We start from the raw sequence: 19025 nt of genomic DNA on the forward strand, positions 1-19025 counted from the left end.
ACGACTCAACAAAACGATCAACAAGAGATCTCCAGCGAGGAATTTCTGCAGGCTTTTACAACATAACAACACAAGTATGCCTACAATAATCATGAAAGCAGCAACTATGTCTCTAGGACTTATATTTTTGTTGCAGAGTAAAACAGGTACCGGTAATGATGCTGTTTGATTTTTATTTGAATGGTAGCAAAGTTTTGAAATCTGTGAAAATCCAACTCCCTGGTTTTGTCATTGCTGAGTCCAAACCCGTCAGCAGCAGGACATGTTAGGATGTGACATATGTGCAGCTTATCTTTGTATCTGCATTTTCCTGATCTTTTAAGGATGCATTATAGTGCTGAAATACACATTTAAGAGCTTATGAGACCATAGCGCAGAACTACATGTTCTGTGTATCAACATTACAGCACAGCGTAGCAGACGGGCCAGAGCAGGAGGACAGGGCGAGAGTTAAGCAGCTCAATCAGAGAGTCTGAGCAGGCGTGCCCTCCTCATTATCCCCCCTGTTTCCTCTGTCTGATGTTTACGACTGGCCTTCTCCCTGACAAAACTAACAATTAACCTCTGATTTACACCCACCGGGCCAGGTGAGGCTGCTAGCTACACAAACAATTACATCCATTTAGCTACTTTCGGTAAAACAAAGACAGACAACCAAAGTGACCTAGCTGACCCACAGCAAATAAACATCCATCTCTCACCAGGTTCGCTGGGTTGACGCTCTGTGTTCCTCCTGTTTGCCGCGATGATTCAAGCCCAGGCCTGCAGGTCGCTCTGGATCCAAGAGAAAACCACAGCCCTGCAGGGGGACAGTCACATAAGAGTCTTCAGAGGGTTTATAACAACATGCTGCTCTCTAGAATCAGATTAAATAATTCATCACTTCAGCAATTTGAGTTTACATTCTCCACACCTGTTGTCCTTACTCCTGTATTCATAAATGGGACTTAAGTGAAATTGTAATGTGTTTAAAATCTGATTTAAAGCATTTGTTTTGCCACCCTGCATAATCAGACACTAACTGCCACTATACAAATCAAACATGATGAACATTAAATGTCTTCCCTCTGGACCAGATCATCCAGATTCAGCTTAGTGTGCCTCCTCATGGGCACAAACAGCCCTGCAGCCAAGCTTCAACATCATGTTTCTTATGGAGTGAGGTCCATGCTCCAGTGTCTGATACAGCAGAATAGTACAAAGCCAGCAGACTGCTGAGGTGTTGGTATGTGCTCTCAGCCTCTCACTGAAGCCCTGACGGAGGGCGAGGCTTTGATTCAGAGGATAAACTCTGAGGAACAAAAACAGCTGAGGGGTTAGATGAGCCACAGATCTGAGAACAGTTGTTAAAAAAACAGATGTGACAGGCTGTATAAGTGCAGGACAGGTGGAGTTTCCATTACATCCAATTCTCTACAGAGACAAAGTACTCTGAAGGAAAGTACTGAGGGCTGGTCATCAGCAGTGCTTTTTTAAATTATTACCAGAGGGATATAACTGCCTTGTTGGACATTGTGATGATTATGATATCCCCAAATAGCGGCTAAAAAGTAGCATACATGGGAAGCAAATGGCCTAGGGGTAAGGTCCTCCCCATATTAGGAGGCTATGTTTCTTCAAACGAGTGGCCCGGATTCAAGTCCGTCCTGTGGATCCTTTTCGTTCCGTTCCCCCCTTCTCTTCCTAGTTTCCAACTCTATCCACTGTCCTATCAAAAAAAAAGGCAAAAAGCCCAAAAATAAAAGTATCATATAGACTAGTAATGGAATAAAAACAGATTAGATTGCTAATCACATGTTATGTGGAAATATCTGATTGAATTCTAAAGGCTTAATTGGCTCTATCTAACATTTGCCTGTTTCTGCAGGGACCCTTCCCTTTGAGTGTCACTTTCTTGTTCAGCTGTGTTGAGAACGTTTAATGGCACCAGCCTTTGGGCAGATCGGTGTCGTCCCCCAGCCAACGGACGTATACGTGCATCCTCAGTGGATTATTACAGCCTGTCTCTCAATCATTACACACTCAGACACACTGATCCTTTCCTCCAGCATACATAAAGTTCAGGGCAAGCTGCCGCAGAACTGACAGAGTTACACAACACATGTAGCCGCAGGGGGAAACTTAGGAATCACATAAACACATTCGGAGACAGCTTTACTGGATGAGCTAAAAGTTACACCTTCAGGACATAATACTTTGTGTCAGTCAGAGGGCAGTGTGCACAGAAGTGGGGTATGATGAGAAATAATGTTGAATTCGGAAGAGACACTGTTATTTAAGAATGGAGACATTTCCCCTCATTGAATCAGATCTGAAAAAGATTCCGGCAAAGAGTGAAACTGTCAAATACACCCTGTAATTTAATCTCACCACAGGCACTGAAAGATTAAGGTATAATCTGCTATGATCTAACTGAATAGACACGATACAGGAAATTTGCAAACGCATTCAGTCATTTAAATTGCATGTCAGAGACCACAGCTTGTTCTTCTTTCCACCCCAGTGGGTTAAAATGTTGTTATCTGTCAAATCACCCATTATTATTCACATTTCATTCATATTTTCACCTCCTTTTTAACCCTGAGGTGATGAGTGCAAACAGGTAACGCACCCTCAGCCACAAATTGCTTATTATCATTTAATGCTATTCAGGAAATGGCTGTTGATTAAACCACTGTGTGTTGTGCTACTTCATGCCAAAACTAAAGGATTAAAAAAAATGATTGAATCTGCTAATGGCTCAATAAATAGATTTAACAAGTGAAGCGAAATTAACTGACTGGCTGCTCAGGAGTAAAAACGTGTTGTAGCTGATAAGGCGCAAACCTTGTACAGAGTATAGTGAGCGGTATTTGATCAGAGGTGCTGCTTGTCAACAGGTAAGACAGGCAACTTGTTGGGGCCGCAGACCAGTAGGACGCCCCTGAGGGCAAACACATTTAAACGAAAGCAATGACCCAATTTGTGAACATTTTGCAACAACAGTAGGACGTGCAGGAATTGTCCATCGAGATGGGCTTCCTTAAAATTATTACAGAGAACAAAAACGTGCTCCCTATACCCTAACAAGTCATATAAAGTGAGTAGTACAATTATTTATTGTTTGTTTTTCTGGTAGCATTATTTGACAGGGGATACTGATAGCCACTGCTTTCGTTTCGCGCTTTGGTTGCATTTTTCGACAAGGAAGCAAATCTCGACATAACACCACCCAGGCTAGCAGCTAGCCAACCGATAAGAGTTTCGAAATTCACTTTCTAACACATACATTTACGATAAATGAGCTACCAAGCATAGTTGGCCATAATAAACACGTCGCATACCAGATAAATACAATTAATAGCAGTTACTTAAGTTATCTGATAATTTTTAATTTTGCATTAACTCACAGAGATTTCCCAACTGTTACCCGGGCAACGCTACCGGGGCCGAAATACGACGTAAGCTGACAGGTGTAATATTTACAGTCTATGGTGTAAACTCGATTTTTCAAGGACAGCATTAATAACTGCACGAAGATGCCAAACTCTTGCACCTTGCAAAAACCTTGCAGATGATTTGTGAATACTTACCGCTGTTTTAAAGATGAACTCAAACACTCCTCCATCCGACTTGGACACAGAATCCTTGGAGCCGTTTTCAGCCGGTAACAAGATGAGCCACGTTCAAATACGTCACGGCAAATACATCTTTAATTTATTATAATTTAATTTAATTTAATTTATATTTGTTGTTTAATGCAGGCTACTTAACTCACTGGCTGCACTTAATATTTTAATTCAAATCAGCACTGTTTTTTCTGTCCTAGTTAAAGCATTATGTCACTTCCGGTCGCCATGTTTGTTTATTTTAACAATTATTGAAGTGAATTAAAAGGAATTTTGATGCATATGTTAACTTGTAGGTGAATTTAAATTTTAAGTCAAAGAAACACTGTGATTAGATAAAAAAAAGAATAAACCATTAAAGCACAATTGCAATCATACAAACAATGAATATAAATTAAATGATGAATATATAAATATATATTACAAAACAATTATATATATTTTTAATGATGTAGACCCCAACATAAGTATCAGCCAGCCCTGCCAGTTTCTTCTCAAGAAACATGTCCATGTGTTTGTGCATGGACATTTTTGCTTTAGCCAGTGCCCTCTGGGTATTTAAGGTGAATTGAATACACAGATTTCCTTTATTTAGATACTATTAACACTTACATTGTTTAATAGTCATCCAATACATACTATATACATTGAGTTCATGTATAGCTGCAAGTGATCTTTAATTTAATGGACTATAAAGATGATTTGAATATCTCTCATAGTGAATGTTAGAGAATATAGGTCTCATTAAATGAAATTACCTTAATAAAAGACAAATACTGTTCTAAAAACAATACAGTATCATCTTAAAAAATCAGGCAGGTAATGTAAAGAAGCAAAGAGTCAGCCATGTTCACTCAGAAAAACACACCTTACATTTATTGGCTTTAAGATCTCTGGGCATAAGCCAAAGAAAACAAAAGTTTGGCACAAAGACAGATTTGTTTCATTTGATTATTCGACAACCTGAATCACAGATAAAATAAAAACAGACTTTATACTCTGCAGCACATTCCTTTGTCCTTGTTAACATAATGAGTGATTTAAAAAAAAGCAACACTGACAGCTGGATGAAACACTGTAATGCTTTTGCAACACTTTTCTGAGCTGTTACCAGATTATTAACACTAAAATCACCACTGGTCTGGTGTCAGCTCCAGTTCAAGTATCTTTGCAGAATAAAGGCATTTCTACAAGCAGCAACATGTTTGTTATTTCAGTCACCGCGGATGTACACTGAGGCAACAAGAAAGACGATACACACCATAGACAGCCTGCTGCAATCAGCTGAACATTTATCACTCAGGTTCAACAGAAGTTTGAAGCCAGCAGCCAGGATGACAAAAATGTCTGGAGTAACAATGACCTGCAGGTGGAGGCAGAGGGATGTGTTAAAAGCTTACCTTTAGTAATATTTATCTACTACCAGGTAACAGTTCCAAGACAAGCTAATATTTTCCCAAACAAGATTCAATTCTGGACTCAAATACAATTTTTCACGCTTGGCACAAGTCCTCTCAGGTACCTTTGTGTTGCATATAAAAGTTTCTATTAAAGCCAATATGGAATTTAAAACTATGATTGGCAAGTTTTTTCCAACCCTTTTGGACCTGATGCTTGATCATAAGGAAGGGCTTGGAGAACCAAACGTGTAATATCAGGCAGAGATTGTTGGATAAAAAGGTAGCATCATTGATTTGATTACAGGATAGTCCTTCCACCTGTTGGTTCACTGCTGTAGAGGCTGCTGGGCTTTAATCAGACTGAAGCTAAGTGTGAAAGCAGCTCTGACATTAAGGCGAAAAGATTCTTTGGCAAAAAAAAAGCAACACAACAGAGTCAAAATGAATGAAACAATCAAAGAAACATCTTTCCTGCTGGTGGGATGATAAACCTGTGGACGGTCTGGTTGGGCCCCACCTATGTACTCGCACACAAACACACGCAGACAGGAAGACTAAACTGACAAACCGCTACACAGAGACAGCAGAGTAAGGCAGTTATACACTGATGCACAAGGTATAAATCTTCATTATGCTTTGTTTTTACACACTTTGGTCATTCAAAATAAACTACTCTGTATATTCTCTATATTTGCAGCTTTACAAAATACATTTTTAGATTCGAGCGGCTTTAACAAAATAAATAAAGGTGTTGATGCATGTTGACACCTGTGTATAAAGAAATAAGACTTTAAAAAGCTGTCAGCTCATGTTAAAGAGCGGCTGTGGTTCAGGCAGCAGGAGAAGCTGTGCCTCTATCTAACAATCATTGTTATGACATTTCTATTAGCTGTGATGATATTACAATTCTAAAGTCTACTAACATTATACTATGTGAGTACAATGTTCCAAATGTACAAAAGAGATGTTGTCAGTATAACTAGAAAGGTAATACATCAGTCAGCGTCCACCTCCAGCAGAATCGTATTTTCATTTTTAATTGATTATATCATATTTTATTGTTTTTTTCCCTACTGACTGGAGGAATCATTCAGCTGTGGACTGTGTTAATATTAAAAACTCAACAGTGAGTGGGAGCTGTTGTGCACAATCACAAAATTGGAGATAATATCTTGAAAGCGTTAGCCTGGTGATGTTTTGTATTTAGCTTTGAATTTGTCCTTTTGGTAACAGGATGCAGCACTGATGTTTATTGGTGAATCATGGCATTATTTAACTTAGGTAACAATTTTACATCCTTTAGGGTCAAAATAACTAATAGATACAAAAAGTTTTGGAGCTGCTGCTTCAGCCATCAGCTGGGAAACTGGCAGTAGGAAACTTGCCCGATCAAAGTGCATATTATAAAAGTGCTTGTTTTTGCCACTAACATGCTCAGATTGTTATCATAGCTGTCTGACAACGACTCGGGTCCTAAGTCTCTAACTAGACTCTTCTCCTTTGCTGCATCCCTGCTGGTGGAACTAAGTTCCAAACTCCATTCGATCTGCAGAGTTCCTTTGCACCTTCAAGAAAATGTTTTTGAAGCTGATTCGAACTCTCAACAGCGGTCAATGTTGTGCTCTGCTTCTGGTCACTTTCTGTCAGCACCTGTGTGTTGCCTGATTGGACTTAAAGCTGTTTGTTTGCACTTCCTGACGCTGTCTCCTCCTCTCTACATCCTTGCTTGTGTTGTTATTACTCTCTGATGTTTGTCGCTTTGGATAAAAGTGTCTGCTAAATGAATTGTAGACTTCCTACAAAATAAGATCTTTTTGTGAGAGAGAAACCACAAACAGCTGTTACATGTCTCTTTAAGACTACCTGACTCTATTGAAAAAACTAAGAGTAATTTATCAGTGCCACAAAGCACTTTTAGTAGAGGTACTTTGATCGGGTATTTTGTCACCAAGGATTACTTTTCAGCCAATACAGTTTGTTTTACAACCTGTTAGTTATTTAGACCCAGAGATGCGTAAAAAATGACCTGTGATTAGAAAACAATAGCTAACAAAGACACAAATAGAAAATAACTCAGAATCTTTGTTACATTAAAAGTCGTGAAATGAATGGTATAACATTTAAAAAGATATCTCCTGTCCGACCAGCTGTTTGTACCTTTAGTCTTCTCTCAGGAGCTGGTGATATGTGAGGGCTGGTGATGTGCAGGTTAGAGCAGTGATTAGACTATCGGGGTGACATCTGACCTCAGTGTTCTGCTCATATCAGTCAGGATGTTGTAGAGATGTCAACGCTCACAGTAAAGCTGAAACTCCATCATGAGGCTGCAGACGCAGAGGAGATGTGGAGACCTGTTTTCCTACTGGACGGCGTGTGTACGTGTGTGTGTATATACTTTATATATGTGGGTAAATGTGTGTGTGAGTGTGTATGTGTTGGGTTCTTTGCAGTGAAACTGAAGCTGCTGATTGGTGGAGCACAGTTCCTGCTCCGCTCTGCATTAGAGAGGTGTTTTACTGATCTGGGATCTGTTGTTACAGCTGGGTGGGGCCTCGGCTGTGTGGCTCTCCACTGCCAGGAGGGGGCGCGGCCACCAGGCTCCTCAAGTAGACACAGGGGTTCCTCCTCCTCGCTGACCCAGGGGCAAAGCCTGGCGGTGGTGGAGGCGGTGGCAGGGGGCCGGGAGGCCTCAGAGATGACATGAGTGGCTGCATCTCTTGTGCGGCTCCTCCATCTTCCTCCTCCTCATCGTCCTCCTCCTTCTTCTTCTTCTCTGGAAAGCGGAAGGGGCCCTGTGACACCTGAGGTCCGATGGAGGAGTTGCTACCCACAGTGCTGCCTGGTGGGGTGCTGCCTGGTGGGGTGTAGGAGGCTGGACGGGTTCCTCCCAGTCTGGCGAGGGCGCTCACTCGGGGGTGGAAGGGCTCAGGCAGGGCGGGCGGCGAGGAGATGCTCTCCAGGGATGAGATGCTCTGGTTCCAGGCCTGTTGGAGGTCCACAGGGATGATCTTCGTGGCCTCCACAGACACACAGGGGGGAGGAGAACCCACACTGCCCTTCCATGGTAGGTGGCTGTCTCCAATGGGGGGTGAGGCGGGGCCGGATGCTGGACTCTGAGGCCCGTCCAGAGCTGCAGGGACTGACGAGAGAGACACAGTTAGACCACAGAGCTGAAGATACTTTTGGGGATAATGACGTGGTTTGGTATCTAGTCATCTCTAAGCGATGTCATGACTTTGCACCTTGTACTTGACCATCACCTCTCTGGCTTATAGTCGAACCGAAGCACATGCATGAGTTTGACACAATAAAAATGTCTCCTGCTGCCAAGTTGCATTTAAAAACTTTTCTACTGACTGGCAGAGTGATCAACACATTGTGTTTGTGTGTGTGTGTGTGTGTGTGTGTGTGTGTGTGTGTGTGTGTGTGTGTGTCTGTGTTCTTACCGGATTGGGGTCGCTGTTTTGGTGTCTCTGGCTTGCGAGCGATGAAGGTGATCCCGACATCTTCCTCTTTTTCAGGGTCTGAGTGGTCACCTTTCTCCTCCTCTGACTCCACAGGAACAACCACTGGATCTAAAGACACACATGTGACACAACCCATCACATCACTACACCACACACACACACACACACAGTGATCACGGTGAAATCTTAAATTCCAGAGGAGGATGTTATTTCGTTTTATTACAGCTAGCACAAAAATGTAGACTCATGTATTTTATAGCCTCGTTCTTTTGTACTTTAATCTTATTGAAGTCTGACATTTAACTAACTACTGATCTCTCTCCTCTTCCTCTCCCTCCCTCCCCTCAGCGTTACTTTTGTCCTGCCAGCTGACGTTGCGTCTCGGTTTGTCGCTGCCGTCCTCCTTGACGTCGGATCCTCGGCGCTGTTGAAAACAGAACAGAATAAACACGTCAGTCCTTTTAACCTGCAGTCAGAACAGGAGGCCGTTTAATTTGCACGCCACATTGCCTTTAATGACAGAGTGAAGCAGCTGTGATTAACTGACTTAAATAAAGTGTAAAAGACAATCGCACATCGACTCTCGGGAGGAGGGGGCGGGGGAGACAGCTCTCTTCAATGTTTAGAATTTGGGCTGCAGTACTCGTTTTAAACACTAGGTGTCAGAGTTACATATTGCCCCTTTAAGTAAAAGAGAAAAAGAAAAGTTACAAATGAACTTGAGTTTTTTCTTCATATCAGAGTGGTCCGTATTCAGTTTTTTCTCCCAAAAAACTATAACTTCATTAAATCTGAGCCGTCACAGAGTTTCATTCAAACAGAGACAGAAGTGAAGAAACATTTGGCTGCGGGTGCTTCTCACCTTCTTGAGGCTTCTCTCCTTCTTGTGTCGTTTGTGTCGGCTCGATTTGAACGTCTCCATGCGGCTCTTCATGTTCCTCTGAAACACCTCCCGGTCCTGACGCTCCTTCTCCCCCAGAGGCATGAAGTGACGGCTGTAGTGGGACTGATACTGCAGACGCACACAACATGAAACTCATGATACAGCACATCGATATCGAACAACAACACAAAGCACAACATGACACATTTCTGAGTCTTTTATCTTATTCTGACATGAAATGTCTTAATGAGAAACTAGAAGAGGAATCTTTGAATGTTAATACTTTTTGTTATTTCTCCACTTTGTTGTTATTTCATTTGTCAGAACTTTTGATGTCCCTTCAAACCTCATTTTTGAACTCTGAAAACCAAGGAAAAATGTCTAGAGTTCGTGTGAAGCTAAAGCAGGAAGAGCCACATACTGCAGTTCCTCAAACGGCCACTTGAGGGTGACTCCAAAAGTGAGACAATCCCCTTTACAGCCAAAAATCAATTCCCCCACTGCCCCCACTATCCACTCCCAACATTTCTTGTTTCTCTTCTGCTGTCCTCTCTAATAAAGGCAAAAAGACCCCAAAAATAAATGTAAAACAAACATTAAAGAAACACCCCTGCTAGGACCCCCTGTATCTTCCTCAGGGCCCCTGCAAACCTCTAAAAAGTCCTCAATTTATTTTACTTCAATTTCATACTTTTTTCTTCATTCAAAATAAAAAAGTTTTTGTGTTGTGTGTGTGTGTGTGTGTGTGTGTGTGTGTGTGTGTGTGTGTGTGTGTGTGTGTGTGTGTGTGTGTGTGTGTGTGTGTGTGTGTGTGTGCGTCTGAGTGCGTGTGTGTGTGTTACCCGTCTCCTGGGTTTGTACAGGTTTTCTGCGAGGACGTGGTGTGTTTCTGTGTCCTCCTCCACTTTGGCTCCGGGGACGTTATCGATTGCCTGCAGGTCCAGACACACACCGCTGCCATTCTCACGCCTTGAAAACACACACACACACACACACACACACACACACACACACACACACACACACACACACACACACACACACACACACATGCAAATGCACACACACGTTTAGCATGATGTGAATCAACATGAGGCTAAGACTTCAGGGAGGAGGAGGTGTAAGAGCTGAAGAGACATACTACTGTTTAAATGTGACTGTAAAATAATGTACACAACATACAGCTGAATTTAAACACACACAACAACACACAAAGTCACTCACAGGTAGTTGGTGACGTTGGTGACTTCGGGGAATGAAGCTCTGCTCGCCATGGAGGGCAGAGACAGTCTGGCTGAAGTCAGGACGTTCCCACCCTACACACACCGAACACACAAAGTTCTTCAGTATTTAACCAATGACAGAATATCTAATCAGTATTCACATTGTCCCACATTGAAAAGATTGAGCAAGAAACTGAGTCTAAGGCCCCCTCAAAAAACAACCTCTAAAACCTACGTATTGTTTGAAAACAACCTCCCAAAACCTGAGGGATTTCAGAATAAACTTTGCAGAATTCCAACATTACTAAAAACTTTATTTCTCAACCTCTGAAGCGGATAGAGACATAAAAATAAAATCATTTGAGAGCGTAAACCACTGGAATTAACTCCTTTCCTTTGCACTAAAAATCATTCCTTTTTAAAAGTAAATAACAACAAAAACAACAATATGCTGCAATGTTGCATCCGGTCTTAAAGGTAGAAGCACACCAACATCTCATCTGGTCTAAATGGGTTTTTAATGTGGGCCTCATACTCTGTTATCGAATCACAATCACAACCTCAGTGTATCTTCTATCAGGTTAGAGTTTATGTTTTGCAGCTCTGTTTGTGTTTTTCATTTTTTTTCCCCGGCTTGGATTGTTTGAAGGTTTTTTCCGATGTGTGCAGCTGAACCTGGTCTCAGATCAGAGAATCATCACAGCAGCACATAAAGAGTTTCCCTTCGAGTCATTGTGTTGACGTTAATGATTTATGAAACCTTCCTGCAAACATGAACTTACCTCCATAAATCTGTTTCATGTTGTTTTAAGTTTTTCAGCGACTGTGTGGGCTGATACATGAAACTCCACTCTCCACTGGACTTTTCAGCGGTGTGCAGTGGTCGAGTTTTTTCTATGTTTTATTATTTATGACATTACAACCAGGGTCAGTTGTGCCAAGAGCTGCTCTTAAGTTTCACTACTGAACAAATTTTTGTTTTTCGGGTTGAAAAAATAAGACTGGAAATGAGATTTTACAGAACACAGGAGTTTCTGGTTTCACACTGCCTGCAACAGTTCGTTTCATTGTTACACAAAGAAAGAAACTTTCTGTTCAAGGTCACATATTATGCAATTTGTCTCCATCAAGTCATGAACTGAACCAGAGAGGATGTTTTCCAGCTGCTCAGCTCACTATATGAAGAGTCCCCCTCTCCACACACACAAACTCACACACACACACACACACACACCTGATCGATGACATTGATGGCATCTCTGATGTTGATCTTCTGATAAGCTTCCCACAGCTCGCTCTTCCTGTACACAGACTTCCTCAGCAGCAGCTTGCTCAGGTAGTTCTTATCAAACTGCTCCCACCTGAGCAGACACACAGACAAGCACATATCAGATTCACATATTTATGACTGGAACACAGAATTTACTGAAAGTTCTGATATCAAAGGAACTAAACACATTTGAACACCGATGTTAGCCTGTTTAAAATGTAATGTAACTGTGTTATGGAGCTATCATGTTAAAAAGCCGATGTTTTTAAGCCTCACTTTAACAACTCTTACTGTATATGACAATCTAGGAGCTGACAGATAATGTGATTTATTAATGGTTTTATCAGAAGAGTGGAGCGTCTCATCTTTTGTCTCTAATAGAGATGCGGCTCCCCCTAGTGTTCGTAGCCACTTATTACAATTTGGACAGCCATTAAAGGTAAACTTTTCAGACATATTCACAGTCTTGTACATTAACCTTTTTTCTCAGTTTTCCAATCATTATTTATTTAGTTTGTAAATAATAAGTAATTTTTGGGGCCATTTTGCCTTTATTGGATAAGAACGCTGAAGACAGACAGGAAATGTTGGAAGGAGAGAAAGGGGGATGACAAGCAGCAAAGAGCCGAGGTATGCACAAAATCTATGTTTTATAGTCACTTGTATTCAGGTTGCTGGTTGTCTAGGTCCCAGGATAAACCTTAAAAAACCCTAATGGGTGAGGGACCCTTATATATGAAACACTGGTTCAGAATGAAACATGCCACAGTGAAGTAGCCTCACTCAATGTTATAATCATCTTTAAATGTTGCTCTGATGCTCTACTGTCTTTTCTATCAGTGTAGAGGCCTCACTTGTCTCTCCAGTGGTGATATCCCTGCAGGCCTGCGATGTCCTCCACAGCTGTCAGGATGTGGTCGAACGCCTGAAAACATCAAAGAACAATGAGCTGAGGAAGACCTGAAAGTGAGGGTCAAAACTCTGGAGACAGTCAGGGAATCAAATCTAAGAAATATACATTTTTGGGCATTATTAAGTATTTTGACTTTAATTTTGGGGACTTTGAGTAAAACAAATTGCTGGTTTTAATCCTTGCTGCTGTGTAAAGTTTGTCTTTACTCCCTCAGGTGCCTTTTTGTGCACTGGACACCTCCATGTTTTCGTCATTTGACAAGATGGAAATGACGATTAGGATGAGGGAAAATGAGGAGCAACAGAAGAAGAAGAAGTGAAACCGACCCTCTCGTGGATCTCCTCGTTGATGGTCGGCTTCCTGCTGGTGGATCGAGGAACTTTGAGCCACTTGACGAGCGGTTTGATGGTCAGACCCTGAAACAGAAAGCAACACAGAGTACGATGGTTCAGATAGAAAGGGGAGACATCTGCAGGCTGAATGAAACTAGAAGAATAGAAATATGAGGGGTTCATCAGAAACATAAAAATAGAAACAAAGAAAATTCTGCATGCTACTACTGAGAAAGAAAATACGTTATCAACATCAGTCCCATCGGTTTCATTCTGTGATGCAGAGTCATGCTGGGAAAGTGGAAACACTCAGAGAGTAGGTCAAAGGAAGTCTGAACTCAAGTTTGACATGTTTGTACAAACTCTAGATTTAGTTTGTTTTTACACTTTATGACCTTAATGAACAATAAGTCAAGTTCCTGTCTCTGACTTAATCTAACACGAGGGATTTAAAGGTGCATACAGTAAACATGTCTGATTATTTCAGGTAAATAAATCTGATACCAGGAGGTTATGACTGGATTTTTATCTCTGAAATCTCAAACCCCAACCCCTTCCCGTACTTGACTTTAACTGCAAAGTGTGTGGTCCAGGACTGCAGCATATTTTTACTTTAATTCAACCACGACTGACAATTAGCTCGCTAGGCTACTTCTGATGGTCACTTTACACAGCAGCCTCTACCATCAGTGTGTGAATGTGACCTGTGGTGTTAAAGTGCTTTGAGTATCAGAAGAGTAGAAAATAAATGTACAAGTTCAAATCCATTTGTTTTTGGGCTTTGTATGCCTTTATAAGATACACAGGATAGAGCCTAAAATAGGGGAGAGAGAGAGAGTGGAATGACATCGGGAAAGGAGCCACAGCTGAGACCCGGGCCACCAGCTTCGAGGATTACAGCGTCTGTACATTGGACGCGTAAACTAACCACTAGGCCACCGGTGCCGCGAGCCAAGCTTTCTTAATAAAAAAAACTTTTGAAATAAAAAACACCAAATATTCAGAACCAATTAGATCTCCAAATTCTACTGACAAAATCTTCCTTAAAAGGAATGCCGGATAGCCTAGAGGTTACGTCGTGCCCCTCATGTACGGAGGCTTTAGTCATCCTCACAGCAGCTGGGTTTGAATCCAACCTCGGCCCTTTGCTGCATGTCTTCCACCCACTCTCTCCTCCGAACATTTCCTGTCTCTCTTTAGCAGAAAAATGGCCAAAAAAACACCTCCGCTTTGACCCCTATACCTTCCTCAGGGACCCCTGCAAACTTCTGAAAACTCACCAATTTATTTCACTTTAATGTCATACTTCTCTTTCCTGATTATTAACCCATCAGATGTTTTATTGACTCCAAAATGTTTCCTATAGCGCCACCCTGAGGACACAATGTACATGTTAAGCTCTACTGCTGATAAGTATATATATATATACATATATATATATATATATATATATGTATATATATATATATATGTATATATATAACTCATCGGGATGCTGCTTTTTGGGTCAAACAGCATTTTATTGCTCGGTGTAAGAGCAGGTGGCTAAAGGTTATGTAGAGCATGACATCATTGCGGTTGCTAGGCGACCAGAAGCTGGAGAGCGGGGTGTGACTGGTCTTCACACAGCTGCAGCAGCTCAGTGTCTCTGTCAGTGACCTTTGAGTGTCTGTTAGTCCCGCACTTTGACTCCATGAACTGAGTCTGGATGAACTTTCCTGTTTGAGGCTGACCAGTGTTTAGTCTGATGACCTGTCAGCACGGATCAGGACCAGGTCCAGGATTTCTCTCAGGGATACCAAACGTTGGGCGTTCTGTTTCAGCTGTGGCGCTCCTCTCTATCTAACTCCGCTGAGTTTTACTGAATCTAGAAAATCTGTAAAGTTGGATTACTAACAGGGCAAGGAAGTCAAAATAACAGATATTGCTTTTTATGGATGGAGTAGGAATTTGGGAGAGTAGGTGGGTTATGGCATGCGGGAAGAGAGCCACAGGCAGGGTTCGAACCCCGGCTTGGAGGACTGTAGCCTCCATTCATGGGACGCGACTGAACCACTAGGCCGGGCTTAAATTTTGTTTTGCTTTCAGTCTGATCGCATCTTAATTTGCCTCAGACATGTGGGGTATATGAGAACAAAGGGTCACATATTGAACCTCTGAGTCCCTTTATCCAGCACAAAGACAGACAAAGACATCCTCATATTGAAGCCACCGCGTTCATCTGAAAGTTACCCTCCTGACCTCTATGAATTTGTTTTCTCCTGTCGGTGCAACAACACACAGAAAAAGAAGAAAGACCAGGTATCTGGAACTTTTCTCTGCACAGTGAAAGTGTTTGTTTTTCTTCCTACCTGGAACATGACGGTGAAGAAGACGACCACAATCGTCGTGGCGACAAAATAATCCTTGGCTTTGACCTGATTGCCGTCCAGCAGCACTACCAGAGCGAAGGCCACCGCCCCTCGCAGGCCGCCGTATGACATCACCACCTGGTCGAGCTTGTCCAACGGCACCAGGCGGAAGCGGTTCAGGACCCAGGTTTGACCGATCACACCTGGAGCACAAAGGTTACTGAAGGTCAGGATCAGAAAGTCAGGAGATATGGGGAGATGATGGAGGAAAAACTACTGGCTGCTTAGACATCTTAAGAGAAAATGACTACATTACACTGTATCTTTTAAGCTGCATGCACACGGCCACAACTCTACATTTCAAATCGACAGTCAGCAGGGAGCACTTGATGTAAAGGAGTGGACAGGCGTAAAGGTTAAAAGGGAGTCTGAGATTATTGTGATATTTTGACGAGGACAGTAGAGAGCTGCGATCAGCATCATGAGATCGTTTTCAGCTGTGAAGCTAAAATGTCACATCCTGAGGCGGAAGCTGAAAAGGTCAAAGCGGCTTAATTCCTCAAGTTTTCTGTCAAGGAGACAAATCAACTCCTGCAAAAGTTGCTTAGGTGAGAATTTAGGATTTTTTTCTGATTTCTAATTGGAGATTTGTTGTTTTTATTCTGTGTAAAATGATTCACTACCTCGTGTAAAGAACACACAAATGAAGAGACAGATGAAATGACTGACCCATAGCTCTGAAGATTAAGATGAAGATGAGCGTGCAGGACACCAGGCCGGTGTCCCACGCCCACTTGGACTTGTCTACCGCCGAGATCCCCAGAAAGATGAAGATGATGGTCTCTGCAATGCTGGCCAGAGTCTTCATCGTGTACTTCACCGTGGTCCGAGACTTCTGGGAAATATTGGCCTCCACATATTTATTGGCACCAATACCACAGAAGGTCATACTGGAGAGAAAGAGAGACATATAACAAGATATAATTAGCCAGTGTCACGACCTCTGTTTTAAACTAACAGCGAATGTATATCTCACCAGATGCAAAACTTAGCAACCACTAGAAACAACTGAGTCATCTCCAACTACCAAACTCAAAGAAAGTACTGACTTCCTGTTAACAATTTAACAGCTCAAACTCTTTTTTGATATACTACATATACCATAGGATTGCAGTCTGAGTGGTATTGACCAATCACAAAGCAGCAGGCTCTTTGGAGAGCAAAAGCAGAAGGAACACATTCCATCATATTGACATCCTGGTAATCTGAAAACAATGAAATCAGCTTGATTCTGTCATGGAAAGCCAATCAGTGTTTAGATTTCCCGACTTCCTGGAATGCATCATAAACGATCGATCCAACCTGCATTCAACAAACAAACATTTGAAAATTTGTTTTCTTCTACTCTTGAGGACAGACCGGAGAAAGCTCAACTTTTTACTAATCTTCATCATATTGTTGTTATTCCTGAAAACTTAAGACCCGTTAGATGGAAGGAAATTGCACGCAAATCGGTTTCTTCTTTAGGCTCGTACCGCTAAAGTAATCCAGAGTGATGCCTCTGTGTAACTTACTATTTACAGTTAAAATGAGACTCACCATAAACAGATGAACGTCGCTCCTCTAGTGGATTCAATGAACCAAGAAATGACAATGTTTATTTTGCAGACATATCTGGAGGGGAGCTTCAATTGGCTACTCAAGTTGCTGATTGGACTGTAAACAATGCAAGCGCACCTTAAAGAAAGTCTTAGCAAGAAACTGTTTAACACTAACCGCTGGGTTTCCTGGAATTATCGAAAAGTTGTCCATCGTTCCTCAAGGTTTATTTTGTCGTCAGACTCCAGCTGATTGGTTCTGAGATTGGAAAATACTGGACTTAAAACTAAATGTTCTACCAAGCACGTAATAATTCTGCTTTTTAGCAACCTGTCGTAAAACTCAAGCAAAGAAGTCCCCACTGATGACTCATCTACTCCTTTAACCACAAAACATTAACTTCCTTTACCAACTCTAGAACCTCAAAATAAGTTTGGCATTTTCATGTCATTTTGATTTACACATTTTTAGTTTTGCTTTCCTCATGAATTTGCCCATCTCTTTCAGTATCGGGCAACAGAAATCAAATGATCACTGCAAAGGTCAAAACCTTTCCTCCTCAGCTGATAAACATGTTAACATGCAGCACTGAGTCTCCCAGCACATCTCCATATGACCTTTCTGTGCGGTCCTTTGTTTTCTTGCAATGTGGGAGATCCAGAAACTGAAGTCCATTTCAGGTTGATTGCATGTAAAGCTCTTTAGAATCTCACTGTGCTGTAGGCAGCTGAGCCATTTTTCTATAAACAGCAGAAGAAGGAGAGGACATGTTTTTCTGGTTGTACTTTGGGTGCAGACTCACGACAGAATGGCCGACAAGGAGAAGAGCTCCGCGGTCAGGTAGGCCAGGTAAACCAGCAGGAAGACGAAGAGAGGCTCGATGATCCGAACCTTCTTGGTGAAACGAGTGATGAAGCCGAGGATGACGGCAAACACCAGACCCACCATGGTGCCCCCGATGCTGACGACGAGGAAGGAGGCTGCCGAGAACGAGGAGAAGAAATCGGATGGGTTACAGAAGAGTGTGATAAAAGGTTTTGATTTTTTTCCTTTGTCTGAACTCACCGACTCCTTTGAAGTAATCCACCGTCTGTACATTCTCTGCTCCCACTTCCACAAAGGAAATGTAGACTTTATAAAGAACCTAAAGAGCAGGGACGGGGATAAGATTAGAGGTATGTTTCGGTAAAGCTGTAACTCAGTTTGTTCAGTTCAGTTTAGTGGGAACTCAAGTTAGAGCACTTCAGGTTGTACAAATTTAAGTGCATCAAATCGTCACTGTTTCTATGCAACAGACAATCTCAATGAATCTAAACAGTCTATGATCTAAACCTTGATCAAACACTGTGAAGGACTTTTCTCTTTTTTTGTTTTAGGCCCCACCAAAGATTAAAGAATGAAACCTTGACAGGCTTCTACCTTTTTTAAAGAAGGTCAAAACTTCTTAACTCAGCACTTGATTTAAGTTTAAGATCGCTGGAAATGAATAGAAAATCAACCTGAATGGAGTCATTTAAACACTGTAACAATGGGTAACATGGGTCTATCTGGGAAATCTAAAAGCTTTGGTTTCTATCCAAATGACCTTGGTAAGATGATGAGTTAGGCAGATAAACAAGATTTCCAGAGCTCCCCTTTCACACATGTCCCTCACAGCAGGAGAAAAGTCAAATGTTGGATGTCCACAAGGTGGATATTACTTTTGATATGTCAAATGAGCCACCCGGAAGTTTTTTTTAAGTAAAAAGAGATATTCAAAGGCGCAGCCGTGTCATTCATTTACATCAATGTGACTACAGGGAGACGCTGCTTTGGCTTATCTATGGCGCCTCTAATTAACACTGAATTAATGCAATAAAAGAGCATTAATTGAGGACCTTAATCACATCAAAATGATTGGGTTAACGCTGACAGGGTTAGGTAAACATTTCACTTCTTTAGAAGCTGAGCTGAAATCTGAAAACTGAGGCATAAGCCTG

The 19025-nt window shown here is 41.8% G+C and overlaps 1 protein-coding gene across 1 annotated transcript in view; it reads right to left on the minus strand.

Annotated features, from left to right (window-relative positions):
- Window positions 1-4457: 4457 nt before the first annotated feature.
- slc9a5 (solute carrier family 9 member A5) overlaps window positions 4458-19025 on the minus strand; it is a 28484-nt gene continuing 13916 nt past the window's right edge. Inside the window, exons 4-16 of the mRNA XM_020654517.3 lie at window positions 18112-18190; window positions 17849-18026; window positions 16177-16397; window positions 15448-15650; window positions 13091-13180; window positions 12706-12776; window positions 11816-11942; window positions 10583-10674; window positions 10201-10327; window positions 9338-9487; window positions 8830-8899; window positions 8455-8583; window positions 4458-8147 (exon numbers count right to left, since the gene is read on the minus strand). Of these exons, the coding sequence (XP_020510173.3) occupies window positions 7543-8147; window positions 8455-8583; window positions 8830-8899; window positions 9338-9487; window positions 10201-10327; window positions 10583-10674; window positions 11816-11942; window positions 12706-12776; window positions 13091-13180; window positions 15448-15650; window positions 16177-16397; window positions 17849-18026; window positions 18112-18190 (2142 nt within the window). The 3' untranslated portion in view covers window positions 4458-7542. The remainder of the gene's footprint in view (window positions 8148-8454; window positions 8584-8829; window positions 8900-9337; window positions 9488-10200; window positions 10328-10582; window positions 10675-11815; window positions 11943-12705; window positions 12777-13090; window positions 13181-15447; window positions 15651-16176; window positions 16398-17848; window positions 18027-18111; window positions 18191-19025) is intronic.

Source organism: Labrus bergylta, chromosome 3 (genome assembly GCF_963930695.1).
Source record: "Labrus bergylta chromosome 3, fLabBer1.1, whole genome shotgun sequence".
Taxonomy (NCBI): Eukaryota; Metazoa; Chordata; class Actinopteri; order Labriformes; family Labridae; genus Labrus; species Labrus bergylta.